Consider the following 18,421-nt stretch of genomic DNA (forward strand, 5'->3'; position numbering starts at 1 on the left):
CCCTGGTACTGGTCCAGCGGTCCGCCTCCTTAGCAAGCTCAATGGGGTCCGTCAACTTGCTATCTAAAAGATGCTGGCGCAGCTCTGGAACACATAGACTACTCAAGTGCTCCCAACTAATTAAATGTAACAACCCCTTATAATCAGTTACCTTGCTGCCCTTCATCCAACCTTCCAGTGCCCGCGAGTACAGATTCACACACTCCATCCAAGTCTCAGACTCTTTCTTCTTGGAATTTCTAAACTGCAGTCTATACTGCTCTGGAGTAAGTCCATACCTGAGACATAGGGCCTCCTTCATATTGGGATAGGTCATGGCACCTGCCAATTCTAAGGGCTCTAGAGCACTCCTCCCAGAAGCCTCAAAATGTTTCCACAGGCCCGCCCCCCAATGCTGTTCAGGCACCCCATTCATCCTCAATGCAATTTCATACGATGTGAACCAGGCATAGATATCCTCACTCCTATTGTAATTTTGTACTAAATCTTTGGGGATATATACTTTACCCCCCTGCACTGGCTGTGCGCTGCCACCATTTGAACCGGACTCCACCTGCTTGGCCTTGATGTCCAGTTCTCTCATGCTCACTTCATGAGCCAGAAGCAATTTCTTCTCTTCCAAGGCACGGGCATTCTTGCTCTCCTCCGCCGCCTTGTCCTTCTCTACTTCCAATTGCTTCATTTTCATTTTCATCATTTCCATTTCATGGTTTCTCACCCTTTGATTCTCCTCCAGCTCCTCTGGCGTGAGCCCCCTACTGGAATGGGAGCTGCTAGCCCTTGAGACTGGTCTGCCCACAGGCAGATCTTGGGGAACAAAACACTCCTCTTCATTTGCATCACTTTCCTCTTGGGCCTCCCACCAGGCCTTCAGGACTCTTTGTAGCACATCTTTTCTAGCTCCGCTTTTAAAAGAGCAACCACGGTCTTTGCAGAATTGCTTGAGATCTTCAACTTTGTATGAATATAAATCCGCAATGGAAAACTCCAATTCTGCCTTCTCGCTTGTTGCCACCTGAGACATGATGCTCTTGAAGAGTTACTCAAAAATAGAAAAAATATAGTATGTGGTTGTCTATTGGTCTGCACTTAAACCAGTGATGTACACCAATTACTGTGGGTCAAGTACAAATACAAGTTCAATCCTCACCGCTGACCACCAATGTTAGATCTGGGGGTCTCTAGTTGGCAGGGTAGGTACCACTGTCCAAGTAGGGACCCTTGCTTCTAGTCAGGGAAAGGGGGATACACTGTTAAGATAACCCCTGCTCACCCTCTAGGTAGCTTAGCCTGAGCAGTCTAGGCTATCAAAGGCAATGTGTAAAGTATTTGTAACAACACTCACAGTAACACAGTGAAAACACCACAGATTTACTCCACACCAGTTTTAGAAAAATAATGTATCTTTACTAAAAACTTCACAAGACCAAATATTACAGACAAACCAACATATAATTCAAAAAGGTTACTTTAAGGATAGTTCAAGAGTTTGCAGAAAGTACTCCAGGATGTCAAAGTCAGTGTCCTGCACAATGCGACTCTCAATGCACAAAATGCGACACTTTCGTGCCCAACAGTACCTGTAGTTGCGATAAGGTTCCCAAAAGCTGTAACAAGGAAGATGGCCAAGGCGATGCGATGCTCCTGAGATCCTGGGGAGGCTTTGCAGCAGCCCTGCTTCACGCAGCAGAGGTGGATGCGCCGGCTCCGATCTGTAGGGGGAGGATGCGATACCTTTGGCTTTCGTTGCGTAGGTTTCTTAGGGGGAAGCTTCACGCACAGGTTCGATGCGACACTCTTCGATGTGGTGCGATGCGTTGCCTTCCGGCGCCGTAACTCTCGATGCGCCACGGAACGGGACTCTGCGTCGACGCACGCAGCGATTGGAGACTTTTCACGCACCGGCAGTGGTGCGGCCCGCAAACTGGTTCTGCGACAACCCTCGCAATGGCAGGAAGCTTCACGCTTCGGGACGATGCTCGACGCACTCGGCGATGCGGAGACCCTGCGTGTTGCGATGGTGCCGCGATGAAATTTTCCACGCACTCTCGTCTTGCGACACGCAATCGGATGATGCGCTGGGTACCAGTCACTCTTGTTCACGCTTCTGCTTCCCAGCTCCCTCAACACAGCAAAACGACCTCCTGAAGCCCCAAGACTGGGCAAGCACTCCAAGGCAGGTCAGAACTCTCTCAGCAGAGTTCCAGGGGAGCTGGTGGTGAATTCCTTTTGTTCCTGGGACTTCTTAACAGGGAGCCAGCTCTTCTCAGGCCCTTGGAGATCAGAATCAAAAGAAGGGGACACAGCAAAGTCCTTCCCCTCTCCTTGGCAGCAAAGCAAAACAGCAAGCAGGCAGTCTTCTCCTCTTCAGTTTCTTCCAGCTTTCTCCTTGGCAGAGGTTTCTTCTTAGTTCCAAAGTGATCTAAAGTTTTAGGTGTCTGGGGTCCTCTTCTTATACCCCTCCAAGTCTTTGTCTCTTGTGTTTCAGTGGGGGGATTCCCCTGCTCAAACCGGTTCCTGGGTGTGCTCTGCTCTGGAGCACCTGGTTCCTTTCAGAGTGAGGGGCAGGGTCGTTAGACGCTCAGCAGGAGGTGGAGCCTTCTTTGTGCCAGCAGAGGCAGAGTCCTCAGCCTGGCCAGCAGGGGGTGGAGCCAGCTTTGTGTTTGTCAGGGGCAGCCCTATTCAGACCCAGGGACTACTCCTCCCACCCATCTAAAGCAGATCTCCCTATTCACCCTGCTGCTGACTCATCCAGGCTCCTGGAGCCACCTAGCACATCACCTGACACCAGTCAGCCAACCAGCACACAGGCACACAGGAAGGTTAAACAGGAGAATAGCTACTTTCTAAAAAGTGCTATTCTCACACAGTGAATTTAAAAACCATCTTGCTAAAAAGATGTATAATTAAATTCTGAACACAGAGATACCAAACTTGGATTTTCTATCTTGCCCTTATGGGAAGATAGGCATGTAAACAGCCTTCCCCATTCTATCCTATGGGCAAGATAGCCTCTCAGCAGTGAAAAACGAAAATGGCTGTAATTCACTACCAGGGCATGTTACACACCTCAGTACATGCCCTACCTTTCAGATACACTGCACCCAGCCCAGGGGGGTACCTAGGGCCACCATAGGGATGCCTGACATGTACAGAAAGGGAAGGATAAGGCCTGGTCAGTGGGTGCACTGGCCAGGTCGACATGGCAGTCCTGGACTGCACATAGGCACTGCAAGCAGGCCTAAGACATCATTTTAGCGCTACTCCTGTGGGTGGCACAATCAGTGCTGCAGCCCACTAGTAGCATTTGAATCACCAGCCCTGGCACACGCAGTGCACTTTACTAGGGGCTAACAGTTGAAACAAATATCCCAATCATGGATAACCAATCAATACAACAATTTACCAAGGGAGCACTTGCACTTTGACACTGATCAGCAGTGGCAAAGTGCCCAAAGCATCTAAACCAGCAAAAACGAAATCCAGCATAGCATCAAAAATACAGGAGGTAGAGGCAAAAAGTCAGGGGTAACCACGCCAAAGATGCCAGGTCTAACAGTTATCATGATTTAATTCCCAACTGTATAAGTGTAACAATGTTTATTGTTTCAATGTTATTGATTTTCCGGTTGGTGCTGCATTTTATAATAAAACAATGTACAGAGCTTCTCAATTCAAAATAAACATTTTGAACTTACATAGACTTGGTGGTATTTGGTGTGGACTAACTTACACGAGTGAGCAAATTAAAGTAAGGGTGTGCATGTGCATTGCTTCCACGACTGAGAGGTTGGGTGTGTTATGTTCTGGGTTGTGTACTTGTTGGGTATCTTGGGGGGAGGGTTTGGAGACCTAATAGTTATGACAAGACAGTACTATAGTCGAGCAGTGGAATTGTGGTGGGTGCTGAATTTCTGATGGAGGTGTGTGAGGAAGGTCCAACCTACCATCACCAACATCCTATTTTCTTGTGCAAAGGTCTATGTATGTGCAAGATCCCTACAACAGTAGCAGTATGTCCTATAGGCTATCATATCAAAATAGTAATAAATCTGGTTGGGCTTTTGTTGCTGTGAATTTTCAAAGCCTCAAGATTAACAAAGACTCAAGATCAATAAGACTAGAAGTAGTACAAGACGACGACCCAAAGGATTGGACTCAATGGCTAGAGCGACTGGTGAATATGAGTTTTGTATTACAACCTTTCACATAAAGAGTGGCACTGGACAACTGGGCAAGACTAGCTACTACAGTACAGACAGACTGATAGTATTAGTAGTAGTAGTACTGAGATTCATCATAGCAGAGGCAGGGATAAGATTTTTGAAACCGTACAGATCGAAGGATAATTGTTGGTAAAAAAATAGCATTTGGAAACTGAAACAATAGTTCGTGAAAAATATGGTGCAGTAAAAGTTATGGAATAAGAAATATTATTAAAAACAAGAAGACTTACTGGGGCCAGCAGAGGAGCCCTCATTGGTGTCCTCCTGGTGCTGTTCGGACTGTTGTCCCGCCGAACCCCCACTCCCTGTCTGTCTGCCCCTGGGTGCTGATGAACAGGGAAGATATAAGAAAGAGACAAACATTGATGGGTGGTGTCAAACAAATACAATATTTTTCAACAACGGTCAAAAAACACTTATGTAAACAACAATTGCAATAACTAAATTGACCGATCTCATCTGGTCAACAAGTAGTATTGGGGGATTCGCGGATCAACTACTTAAGTTACTATTTATCAACAGTAATCTAGTCTTCCATTCTGATTCCAGAATACTAAGTTACAACTAAGCCTAAGTACGACGTACCACCCAGCCTAGCCCACCTATTCCAGGCATGGCAATTGTACATTAAGTATGCATTTCCACTTCTTTTATTCCTCAACAATGCATATGGTCAAATGGAGGACACATGACTACATTTTTTGTATACACCAAATTTTGGGTTGATTGATTGATGCTGATGTTCTGTTAGTGCTAAGCCAATTACCACCACTCATTGAACAAACTAGAAAAGGTTCTAATAAAGACTGCCGTACTAGCAGCACGTCACGTAACTGAGGGGGCATCACGCATACCACTAACAAATTAGAAACTCATACTTACAAAGTACCTAAACCTAAGTATCAATCCGCCCCTATCTATTAGTGACAGGACAAAGTAAGGTGTGGACTAGAGTCACTGTAGCATTACGTAACTTAATTTCTCTAAAATAAACTCATACAGAATCACGCTCAGCGAGCGCAAACGCAAAGTGGCAAACAAGTAAGATCAGTAGTAGCGCAGAAGAGCACCTGTGTCATAAAAAATCACAGAAGACTTTTAAACGTAATTAACCTGGAATGTAAGCAGCAACATTCTAGCTGGTTGGAAGAAAAAAAAGATATTCGCAATATATAACACAGAGCAGAAGAACAGACACAAAGTAGTAATAATTAAATAGGTACTCACCAAGCCCCGGGACCTCCACTCCTAGCAGGTCCAGCAGGTCCTGCTCACGGTCCAGGATGTCGGACCACCGGTGCATCCAGAGACCCCAGAGAAGCGCGACACTGCCCGGCGCACCTTCCCCCACCGCTGCCGACGCTCCCGGAGGCCGTACCCAGACCCAGGCCTGCCACCTGCTGCCAGGGTTGAGGGGAGGTGGCGCTGCACAAAGAAAATTAGTGCAGCCAACTCCACCTCCCCAAATAAGGCCCGTGCCTGCACCCCTTGTGGGCGCCGCCTTCCGCAAGGTAGGTGGTCGCGGCTCTGGGTGCGACGGCGACCAGCCCTACCCTTGTTCTGGGGTAATAAAAGGTAATAAAATTAAAGAAGTAAAGGAAATAAATAATAGCAGGCAATAGAAAGAGAAAAAGTAGCTAAAAAACAAAAAAAGGAGACAAAAACCAAAAATATAGAAGCTGGAAAATAGTAAGAGAAATAATAAATAAGAAAGATAAAAAAAAAGTGGGTTGAAACAAAGGATTGAAAAGATTTGGAGAGGATTGAAAATCAGGCCCCAGAACCATGCATTAGAGTGAAAAACAAGATGGCCGCGCCCATTGCGACCACGTGCGCAAGTTCGCGTGATATTTTCTCCTCGAGCAAGCAAAAAGCAACGCGATCAAGTAAAAGTGGTCGCTAACAGGAAATATCTACCGCGAACGGGCGCAAACATGCAGTGCGCGACCCGGAACAGGAAGTAAGCATCGCGAGAGGGCGGGACAAGTGAAAAAAAGATGGCCGCGCCTGTAAGCAACCGCATGGGTAAGTTGGCGACCCGCAATCACGCAAAAAATACCGCGAACAGGCGGGAAAATAACTTCCGCGTCTTCGCGATATTTCCAGCGTGTTTGCGGAGATTTTTAGCATTTTCGTTAAAAGTTAATTTCGCAAATTCCACCCACCCCTACAGAAAGGGGCTTTGGATGGATTAGTAAATCCCAGATAAGGATTGCGATGACTTGGGTCCTTAGTAAATCTGGGATCTAGTGGATTACAGTGAGTTCTCTATTGCAAAGCACATCAAGGCACAGGCATTTTTATAACTGAAGCACATAGGTTGCCAGATTTTGTCTATCCCTGGGTCACCTTAGAAACAAATATCAACCAACAACTGAAGCATTTAGAATGTTGGCCAGCCAGTTGCCTGAAATTTTAACAACCTAACTTTCCAGTTGCTAGCAATATGATCTGCAATTCATGGCAACGATCCCAAGACTGTGCAAAGATTGACCAGGGAGTTGAAAGAAGCCTGGAACCCATCACCGGTTGGAATCACACACAATTCAATTTCCATTACTCTATGGTTCTCTTTTAAAAATCTGTAGCTGAGCTCAGTGAGTCTGAAGATCTGATGATGAGGGTAGGTTTGTATACTGATGACTCACTAAGCTCCAATGCCTGCATAGCGTGAGTTAAGTCCTTGTTTCCCAAGGGGAACTTAGCTACAATTTGGAGGGTCACTGTTTTTATGTGCACATACACATAGCTACATGAGTGTTTACTTTCGTTTGTATTTTGGTTGGATTTTTACACCATCCACAGGGTGAGGAAACCCAGATACAATCTAGGTTTCCTGCTTGTAAGAAGTTTAGTTTTGCAACAATTTAGGTCCTGAAGAAATGCCACTTGATCGTATCACAACACATTAAGGCATGAAACATGTTGACCAGTAGGTAAGACCCATATACACTCACTTGATCTTACCCTGTATAGCACATCTTCGCATCCGAGAGATTTGGATCATTATGTCCAGCAGTTTATCACGCTGTTTTTAACTCAACATATATTGGGACCCCTTTTAAATGGATAGCCCTACCAATTCTATAGTTGATTTTAATTCACATTTTTCTCCAATATTTTCACTCACTTACTGGAACACGCTTACTTTTCCAGTCCTCCTTGGCAATTAAAAAGACCTCCGGCAAACCACCATTTTGTGAGGCCAATTGGGCATTTTAGCACAAGACCAATGAGAAGCAAGACCATTGATGAAGCATGCACCTTTGGGAGGGTAAGGGCACTTGCTCCTAAGAGAACACACTCACAAGTGATGACACCAATACCCCTATCATGAGTCTGTTGATTTAGTGTGCAACAGTAGACACCTATTTACACTGCAATATATCGGAGGAGAGGGTAAACTGGACCGGAATTCTCCTCGTCCTCATAAGTATAAATGACTCCTTAATTAAAGTCCCTGTAAAGAACATGCATATATGTGTTTATCCATGACTGCACCAACAGCAATTTGCATAAGAACACACCTGTCCACATTTTGCAATTTCAGAGCCGTCCCCAGCAAAATAACCCCTCCACTCATATTCTATAATAGAGCATTCAATGCAGGGCTTTTAATGTTCTAATTAAATGTCATAATGAAAATTGGGCTTTATCTTAGAGGGTTTGTCATGGAAAACATAAGAAAGTTTAATAACTTGAGCTGTAAATGTAAATTCGTAAAGCACAAACTATTCACCGTTACTGGTCTCAAGGTGCTGGGGGCCGTTGTGGAAATTAAGTGAGCTATTGCCCAGAGTCACATGGTGCTGAGCTGATCTGCCACACGAGCCAGGGATCGAACCGTAGCCCTGTGTTCCGAAGTCAGCTGCCCTGGCCACTACACCACACCTCTCCACTGCGTTGAAAGAATACCTAGGAAGTGTTGCAGGGATTCTGCTTATTCACAGAACTATGCACAGGAAACCAGGACCTCAGTGAATTGCGGTGTACCAAAAACTCACCTCAGAACCCAGAACCCCTTATCCGACCAGGTTTATCTCGGCGGTCCCAATGTATAGACAACCCAGAACAAGCGACTTAGTGTATTTCTCAGGAATGGTGGGAATCAGAAATACCTGTTCGTAATTATTCTCATATCAGTCCACAACAGAATAAACAGAGACACGGTAAAGTTTAAAGAGTTTATTTTATAAACCTCGTGTCCTAAGATTCAGTACTTTGGCTAACATAAGCAGACAAATGATTAAAATCAAAACCATCAGCATAGTTGCAATACCATAGAAAATGAAAGGAGTAATCATACTAAAATGACAGTGGATCTCAGCCACCTTCCTTTCGCTAGCAAACTAATATTATTATTACACTAGTAAAAGGTCTCTAGGCTTGAATGGGGAACCCCATACCGTAAAGATCAGCTCAGTGAGATCACATCACAGGATCAGCTAGGCTCTGCTCCTGGGAAAGCTCTTCTTCCGAATGTAATGAAAAACATGTAACACTGCAATATTAAAAGCACCCGACTTTCAGGTATTTGCAGCTGCGTGCGTGTTTTGGCTAAATAGTGGGCCGATCAACCTGAACCCAACAACAAGCACCGTCTAGCGACCTAGACTGTTTCTTTACACGATGTGCAGACCAAGGTCGCTGCTCACTGTTTGGGATGTGAACAACAGACAGTTCTCATGTGAAGCAAAGTCGAGCAAGCTTTTCTCAATTAATAACATGTAACTACAGTGTCGTGTGCAAAAGCAGCAAAAGCGGCAAGATGGCTTTCTAACATCTAACGCGGTTGTGCTAACTTAGCATTGTACGTATATAGATAGCAATCTTCACTACAGAAGAAGGTCTATAAGCAAGCACATTAACATTCCTATTGAGGAAAAATATTAGGCTTATTCACAGGAGTAGAGATTGTTGAACTTTATTTAATATCAATTTACATACTTTAAAATAGTTGGTGCTTGACCCCATGATTGAGGGAAACTCATCTTATTGGTTTACCATCATGTAATACTTTTAATCCTTCATAAAATCCAATAATGTGTAGCCTTTCATTTGTTGGAACACAACTAAATATTGACAGATGTTATGCATTCATGAGCTCAGCTTGAATTTGCTTGGGATTACTGCACTGTGCAGGTGACATCAGACACATGGCTCTGGCCTTCAGCCTAGGCATGACGAGGGCGCTCCTCAATGACATGTAGTGCTGCTGATTACATGAGTAGTGGGTGGACTTCTTTACTCAATGAGTACACGTTGAAAATAAATTATTATATCACTACATTGTGGATCACAAAACTACGTGAAAACAATAAATCATAATTAACAGAAATGTATTTGATCAAATAATTGACAATCTCATCTTCTCTTACAGGTAGCTTGAAGTTAAATGCAAGGAAGGAACTGGACCTCCATCACCCAGTTTATTCTTCTAGGGCTCACCGATGACTCATTGTTAGAGGTTCTGCTCTTCATAGTCTTCACTTTGATATTCATAACCACTGTCCTGGGCAATATTGGCATTATAGCATTAATCACATTTGCACCTCGACTGCATACCCCTATGTATATCTTTCTAGGCAGCCTTTCTGTAGTGGACCTCTGTCACTCCTCGGCCATCACTCCTAACATGTTGGCTAATCTCTTATCGGAAACTAAAGTGTTCTCCTTCAATGCCTGTTTAACACAGTTGTTTTTCTTTGGAGGGTTTTCAAGTTCCGGTGGGCTTCTTCTTTCTGTGATGGCTTATGACCGATTCAACGCCATATGCAGACCCTTGCTTTACCCTGTCATCATGACTACACAAACCTGCACCCAGCTTATAGTCGTGGCATACAGCCTTGGCTTTCTGAACTCTGTGATACACATTAGCTGCCTTTCCAGGCTGCACTTCTGTGGACCTAACAAGATCTCTCAATTTTACTGTGATTACCCTCCTCTGTTCAAGCTTTCCTGCACTGACACAAGCATCAATGAGATTTTGATTTTCATAGTGGCTGGTGCTGTTGAAGTGGGTTCCATGGTTATCGTCCTCATTTCCTACACATTTATCATCTCCACAATCCTCAGGATTCGCTCTGTAGAAGGGAGGCGGAGGGCCTTCTCTACCTGTGTCTCTCACTTTGTCTGTGTGACTTTGTTGTACATTCCTGTCCTATTCATGTATCTCAGGCCAAGCTCCAGTTACCACATGGAACAGGACCAAGTGGCTTCTGTTTTCTTCACTATGGTGGTTCCTATGTTGAACCCCATAATATACAGCATGAGAAATGAAGAAGTCAAAAATGCACTTCTAAAACTAACAAAGCAACTACATAAAAAATAGGCACTGATAAATAGTGTAGCATATGTCCAGATAATGGCCTAGGCTGTGCTTCTGCCCACAACCCCTGCCCGTAATCTACACAGTTTCACCATATACCGACCCACACCCATTAAACTGAGATCTGGAAACACCACATCAGTTGTAGTTGCCCATAGCAGTATGTACCCTATTGATAGCATTAATCAAGAGTGCCTTCGAGAATACCATTTCTGTACCAGTGTGATGCCAAATCAAATGAAAAGAGGCCCTTATCTCCAGAATCCAATTGCTTTCCTAAATAAGAAAACAGAGGTATGTATTTTTGTGCATTAAAATCGATCTATGTTGTAAATACCTTCTCTTCTGTTAAAAGTGGCAGTAAGATGTGGAGAATATTGTGTATGCATAAACTGTAGATTATTGATGATTCATTCTATAGTGTTACCCTAGCATTAACCAGATTAACATGTGTATAGTGAGGCATCCAAAGTCTGATGTCATCTCACCTATCCTCAGGATTCACTCTGTAGAACTGAGACCGAGAGAGACTGAGGGCCTAACTATGACCTGGACATACCATCTCCTCGTCAGTTTCAGGATACTCATACCACACCACCATAGACCTACAACCACCAGAACTGCCCACTGCTGTCAGAAAATCCTCACAGAAGAGAAATGGGCTTCTGCCCTGTCTGTACACTGGCCCAAGAACACCATCAACCTACTGAAAGCCATTAAGAACCTCAACAGCTGGATTACTGCTTGCCCTGACATACTGGCTCCTCTCAAGCACAACTCACCTGCAAGAGCCTGGCCACAGGCGAGTTGGTACAGAGAGGAACTCAGGCTGACAAAAATGCAGCTGCAAGCAAATGGCAAAACACACAAGATGATGGACGGAATGTTGCACATTGGCAAAACATTCACCCCCAGTCACAGATCTGGGTTTAATCCATCGTTATTTTGCTCACCACCCCAGTTCAGACATGGCCATATACAAATCAGTCTTGACCCTGTGCCTCATGGGAACAGTCCAGCCCGAACTGCCAAGCCATGTCTTCCCTGGACCGGAATCAAGCATCCTAGGACCGGTTTCGGGGTTTCACCCCTCTTCAGCCAGGATAGCTTGACTCCAGTGGCGTAGTGAGCACGGGACCCACATCTGGGCATACCCTTCCCACATAGGGCGAACAGCAAAACACACAAGATGATGGACGGAATGTTGCACATTGGCAAAACATTCACCCCCAGTCACAGATTTGGGTTTAATCCATCGTTATTTTGCTCACCACCCCACCCCAGTTCAGACATGGCCATATGCAAATCAGTCTTGACCCTGTTCCCATGAGGCACAGGGTCAGACTGATTTGCATATGGCCATGTCTGAACTGGGGTGGTGGAGTGAGTTAAAGAATGATGATGGATTAAACCCAGATCAGTTGACTGGGGGTGAGTGTTTGATTTGCTCAAACGCTCCGTCCATCATCCCCTTTGGTATCGCTTTGTTCGCCCTAAGTTGGCAGGGTATGCCCAGACGTGGGTCCCTTGCTCACTTTGCCACTGGAGTCAAGCTAGCCTGGCTGATGAGGGGTTATGAACCCGAAATCGGTCCTAGGAACCTGTTGGGTGCTTAAAGACACGCTCAACTCACTGACTGTGCAGAACCACCATGAGAAAGGCCCCTTAGTCGTGAAGTTAGAAAACGGGACAACACACCACTGTCTAGTGCATACAGAGACATCAAGGTCCTGTTTGCTGGGAAGTGCAGCTCCTGTGTCCAAGACCACTTCCGCTTTCACACAATCTTGGGAATCTTGGGTCCCATGGGGAAGGTCCCTCTCACAAAACCTCTCAAACTAGAACTAGGGGGAAATTAGCTTAGGGAAAAAAAGCAATACTGTCCATTCCCCCGACTAATATATCAGAGCAGGACCTGTTGTCTAAACTAAGGATGTCCATCCAGTTCACGAAAGATAGAACCGTAGCCTGTTCCTTCCCTGGAGCCTCCCCTCTAGAAGACAAACCTGCAACCTCCTCCCTTGTCCTGGGAATGCCTGCCAGGATGATCTCAACCGTCGAACCCATGCCAAAGTGTTGGTACTGGATTACATGGTAAACCTGTTAAAGTTATATAAACTAGCTCAGCAGTGGACCGACTGTGCTCACCATTTCATGGTAAGAATGACGAAGAATGTAGCATGTAGGGTGTGAGGAGAGCCACTGCCGTACCGACCCACTGCATCGGTAGCAACCAGACAATTTGCTCCCTGGGGGTACCAGGTCCAACCTCTGTCACCACCCTGGCATCTCCCCAAGGGAGGAAGTGTATAAGCAAGGTAGCACAGCCTCTTACCTCATACACCTACACCAAACCATACGCTAGTATTCGTCATGCACTACACAGCTCATACCTAAACAACACCTGGCATGAACACTTGACTGCCGCAGGCACATAAACTACAAATAGGTCATGCTTTATTTATTCATTGATAGCCCACGCTGTAGGCACAACAGGCTTTACCTCAATCCAAACCTATACTGAAGAGCGCCATAGGGCACTAGTACACATCACCCTGGTATGACTCCAACCCCACTGCACTGCATCAGGCTCGAAGGAGAAGAACAGCTGAATATTTTGGCTGGGCTTAGTACAAGTTTATTCCAGAAGAATTTATAGTGTTCACAGAGACTCAATACATGCCAGGGGGTCAATATTTTTCTTCACTGTGCAAACAAAACCAAACATCCACTGGTTACAAATAACCAGGTGTGAACTGATGAGGCTGATCAACAAAACAGAGCTTGGCCTAAAAGCTATCAAAGAAGAACGGAGAGCCATCCGCCTTATGGTGATGCAACATCAATACGTGTTAGACATGATGACAGCAATGAAGGTGTGTGTGCCAAGATTGGTGCTTCTTGTTGTACTTTTATTCCTGGAAATCACATGGACAATGGGACATTAGTTCGTTCCATCCAAGAACTCCATCATCTGCAAGCCGACATGTAGAAGGAGGGAGGTACCCCAGAACAGGGCTGGTTGCACAGTATCTTTTTTGCACTTGTGCACTTTAGCTTTTGCCTTGGCAATTTTAATGCTGTGTGTATGTTTTAAGACAAATATTTTATTCTACTGTTGCTCTATTGAATTTGATCCTCGCTTTGGGCTAATTTCATATAACCCGCTCACACTGTCTTATGCTGACATACTTTTATCCTAGTTGTTCGTGAGGGTAACCACCATACTTTAAAGGCACCTCACGGCAGGAAGTCACCTAGTTTCCAAGATACTGGAAGCTGCGCATTGGTTAGGCTGCGCTCTAGCTTCTTGTCATGGGAGATCATTAAAGCGGGGCCACAGCGCGAGAAGTGTAAGGCTGCCATTTTTGCACTTGTGCACTTTAGCTTTTGCTTTGGCAATTTTAACGCTGTGTGTATGTTTTAAGACATTAATTATCTTATTCTACTGTTGCTCTATTGAATTTGATGCTCGCTTTGTGCTATATTTATATAACCTGCTTGCACTGTCTTATGCTGATCATAACAGTGGGGCCACAGTGCGATCGCGCCGCTGGCGCAACAAATGCGTGCCAAAGGCAAGCCCAACTGTGCCCATTCGGAACATGGCCAGCACCAGCCATGTTGCCCGTTTGGCCCTAGGGAGTCACATATCTTGGTCACAATAGCAACTGCTTAAAATGAATAATAAGGCTTATGTCAATCCCCATCTGATGGACCCCAAATTAACTAATCCTGGAACAGGTTGCCATGCTTCTCCTTTTGATGTAGGGGCGAGCTATGGGAAACCCATTTGTAGGAGAGTAGGATCTGCTTCCCATGGCTACCCCCACATTTTTTTCTGGTGTTTCACTGTTTTTCGACCTTAGTCTGGCTGTGGCCCTGCTAATCAGGACCCCAACCTAGCTGCTTACTCTCTAAAAATGGTTTTCATGTATATTAGGTACATCTCTAATTGGATTCTGGAGTGCCTTATAAGCCCCTAGTATAATGTATACTATGTACCTAGGGCATAGGTACCTCAGAGGCCTACCAGGGGCTGAAGCATGTATTATGCCACCCCTGGGAAGCACTCCAAAATGACACCACAGGTCTGCTACTGCAGCCGGGGTAAGGTGGTGCATGCACCCCTTACTGTGGTATAGGCTACTTATATCACTACCATTGCACACACATATAAAACCTATAAGTCACTCCTATGGCAGGCCTTAACAATCCTGAAGGCAGAGTGCTTGGTGTTTATGTGAGAGGGTGACCCTGCATGAGCAGAGCCCCTCTACAGCATTCGGAGTACCTCCTCTGATGCTGTTTGTGGTGCAGCCTGCAACAAAAACAAAAATGTCCCTATTAGAAAAGGCCTACGGGATTATCCTTTAGTCAAGTGTCTGATATTTACAGATTCTGTTGGTTAACTCATAAACAAGATTTCAACATAGAGTCTACATACAGTAGCTTGTATATGCACTAAATAAAATCTAAAAATACTTATCAGTAAAATCACAATTATTTATTGTTAATAAACAACAAGCTAAAAAATAAATCACATAAAAATATCCTTCCCTCCCAAAATGGGTTACAATCTTTTAATAAAGTTCAATTAATCACAATAAAAATAAATCTTTGTGAATACATGTCATAAAAATCATCATAAGAGTCGACGCGGCGTTTCGGTGATTTCACCTTCTTCAGGACTAAAAACAGTTTGATCAAATATCAGACTCATGAGTTTTACAGGTTGTCGTCATTTTTGTGGAGTCATTTTTTCATTTGACCCACTACTGTGCTTTAATGCCTCATTTGACAACACCACCGTGAAGCTGCTTCAGGCGCCTCCTCTGACGCTGCCTTTTGCCGATCTGTGGCTGGTTTTCAATTCCGTAGTTACACAGGGGGCCGCCGCACAATTCTCTTCTGGAGATTCAATCGAAAATGTGGCTGAAGACGGTGGCCAGCTTCTGTGGAGGGGGTTTGCGCACAGGAAGCAGACCCACTTCCGTATTGTATTGCATTAAAAAAGGATTCCCTTCCTCAACCTCCTGATGGCGATGAAGAAGGCGTGAACTCCGCTTGCAGCCTGACCATATACTCATAAGTGCATTATAACCTTGCGGTACATGCTAAGTTTGGACTGGCTGCAAGGAAACATGTTGTGTTTGGTGTCAAACGCTTTGGAATGCTACCCCCTGCCAGTTCTGGTGGCGGGGGTTGCATTCCACCCTTCTAGAGGGAGAGTCATGTTCACACTGGTCTACCCGGTTAAGACTTTCTAAAGCCCTGGAATCACAAAATGGATTCCACTGCCACAGACACGGGTCTGGCCTCCTGCTGCTGACCGAAACTCTGGCAGGGGAGGCCTGGCCAATAGGTTTCCTGTCCCAGGGAGGTGTGACCACCTCCTCAGACAGGCAGATTTGTATTGGGGCTGGGTGGGAGCACTCTCTGGTGCTTTGAAGTCCTGCACTGGGGCACACTTGGTGTCCCTGTGCATAGTCCAGTTCAAGCCGGTTGCAGGAAATGGGTGTAACCACCCCTCTTTCCAAACCCTCCCATAGGTGTGAACCTAGAGTATGTCCAACCCCCAAACTTAGTATAAGTATGGGAACCTATTCCTTGAGACTTTAGATTACCCTGGACGAAACTCTGCAACATATATCCTGGACCTTCGACTTTCTATTTCGATTAGAAGACTGAAGAAATATCCCTTGGGGTCACGGAGTGACTCCCCTACTTGGCAGGCACCAAAGACGCAATTGTCCGGTCTGCATCGCTGAAGCTCCCGCCTGACGCCAAAGTCTTTGCATCACCAGAGGTGGATTTCCAGACTTCCCTGAGGCTACCCTGCGGTCACAGCAAAGCTGATGCCCGTGGCTATCGTGGGTGACGTGGAACTGTGACCCCTGGTCACCGTGAGCTTTTGCAGATCCATCATCTTCCTGGTCTTTCTTGAAGTTGTGCTTTGGGCTCCAAGTATCCCCAGCCTTGGGCATCTACAACACTGAAAATCTCAGGCCTCCACTCCACGAGTGACCCGTGGGCCAGTTTCCAGTGCGACTGCTCAAGGCTCCTTCGCGATCGCTAGCCCGTTGGCTAGTGGGTCCCCAGGAAGGCAACTCCTCTCCTGATTGGGCTTTCCTGCTTGCTCCGACAAGCCCTGACTTACCCTCACTGGGTGAGTCCCCAGACCTTGATGGTCCGCACCGAAGTCCTTTCTCTGTTTTGAAGTGACTTGCCGTTGCCAAGGCTTGTTGGGTCCAATCCGGTCGCCGAAACCGCAGCACTCGACAGACTTTTTGGGACAGCTTGAATTCAGCTCCTGGTTGTCATTGACACCTCCTGGACCTCGTGGCTGAAGAGTCAAGACACCGGTCAACTCACCTGAAGCACCCAACATCTGTGTGCATTCGACTATCGTGCCCCTGGTCACTGGCTAGTGACCCAGACTCTGTCCCCTCTGCTTTTAGGTTCCTTCCATCCTCGATCCAGGCTTGGATCGCTTCGGACACTTCTCCTCTTCACGGCAGCAGCACTTCTTTGCCAGCTTCCATTGAAAACAACGCCGCGACCCGACACCATTTGACACCTATGCACCCGGCTTCCCTGAGTGAGGTAACTCGAGTACTCCAGTGCTCCCGTGGATGTTGGCCCCAGTCACCTCTAAGTCCAAAAGGGTTTGCTTGTAGTTGTCCTCTAAGTGTCCTCAAACTCTTAATTTCCAACCGTGACTTTCCCCATAGAAGTTAACGGCGATTCGTTGCTGTGTTCTCACACTGCACGCGTCCCCCGTCTGTCCCCTGTGTCACTACCTACTTTATTGGTATATGGTTTGGTACGGCCCTTGGGCTCAAACGTGTATTTGTGCTTTTACTGTTGAATACTGACTTGTAACTTATGTACTTCGAACTCTAGCCTCATAAATAGACTAGAGGGGTGTGTTTTATCTTCAATACATATATTTTAAATATATACCTGGTGTGGTTGTCCTTTCATTTGGTCATTTAATAGATTATAGACTGGTAAAACAAGCTGCTTTACATTCCTTCAAGACTTAGCCTGAAGGCTGCTCTCCATAGCTACCACTAGGATAGCTTTCAATAAAGGTTGTCTTTAACCTATCACCATAAGGGGTTGTTTGGACTGATACAGGGTGCCCACTATAAATAGTGGACAGCATATATCAGGCCAACTTCTCACATTGTTGTGCGGCGTGTGAGATTCCAGCTTGCTATTGTTTTACCAGATAATCTCAATTAAACTGATCAACTGAAAATCACTAAAGGCACCTTAGGTACATATAATATCAAGCTTAGTATACAGTATGTTCTACTGAACTTAGAGTTGTGTGTCAAGGGCTTAGCACACCCTTTCTACAACTCAAGAGCGTTTAGTAGGACACACTAGTGCAATACGCCAAACCACATTAGTAATGTCTAATCAGCCAAGAACCAGTGGGTCCCTGCCAGAAGCCAGTGGGCTTCTCCCGTGTAAATATGAGGATCTCACCTTTGCTCAGCTTAGGGCCTTATGTTCCATTAGGAAACTGAAGACAGGCAAAAGCAAAACCACCCAGCATCTATTGTAGATACTCAGGATGGATGATCTCTCAGGGCCTAGTGGGCCTGAAGAGGTAGGAAGAGTGGGTGGGGCAGCAGTTGATGGTTGGCCTAGGGGTGGAAACTCCCCTGACCCCACCTCTACTGCTGACCAGACTGATGACAATGATCAGGAACTGGTGAATCCAGCTCCCCTGGATGAGGATGAGGAAGATGACAACAATGCTCCCCTCTTTGTCCCTCCAGGAAGAGTTGAAAACAGGGTTGGAAGGGCTAGATCTCCCTTAAGGGAGCCTGTCCAGTCTACCTCATCTGTA

At 45.6% G+C, this 18,421-nt stretch overlaps 1 protein-coding gene across 1 annotated transcript; it reads left to right on the top strand.

The window, feature by feature from the left end:
• The first annotated feature begins 9,621 nt into the window (after positions 1 to 9,621).
• On the top strand, positions 9,622 to 10,557 carry LOC146853855 (olfactory receptor 5AP2-like). Its single transcript, XM_085650417.1, has one exon. The coding sequence runs from the start codon at positions 9,622 to 9,624 to the stop codon at positions 10,555 to 10,557; it is 936 nt and encodes a 311-aa protein (XP_085506543.1).
• The last annotated feature ends 7,864 nt before the right edge of the window (positions 10,558 to 18,421 follow it).

This window comes from Triturus cristatus, chromosome 4_1, assembly GCF_964204655.1.
Source record: "Triturus cristatus chromosome 4_1, aTriCri1.1, whole genome shotgun sequence".
Lineage (NCBI taxonomy): Eukaryota > Metazoa > Chordata > Amphibia > Caudata > Salamandridae > Triturus > Triturus cristatus.

Excerpts from the sequence above, each read along its gene's own strand:
- LOC146853855 (XM_085650417.1), top strand. The coding sequence starts at position 9,622 with ATGCAAGGAAGGAACTGGACCTCCATCACCCAGTTTATTCTTCTAGGG.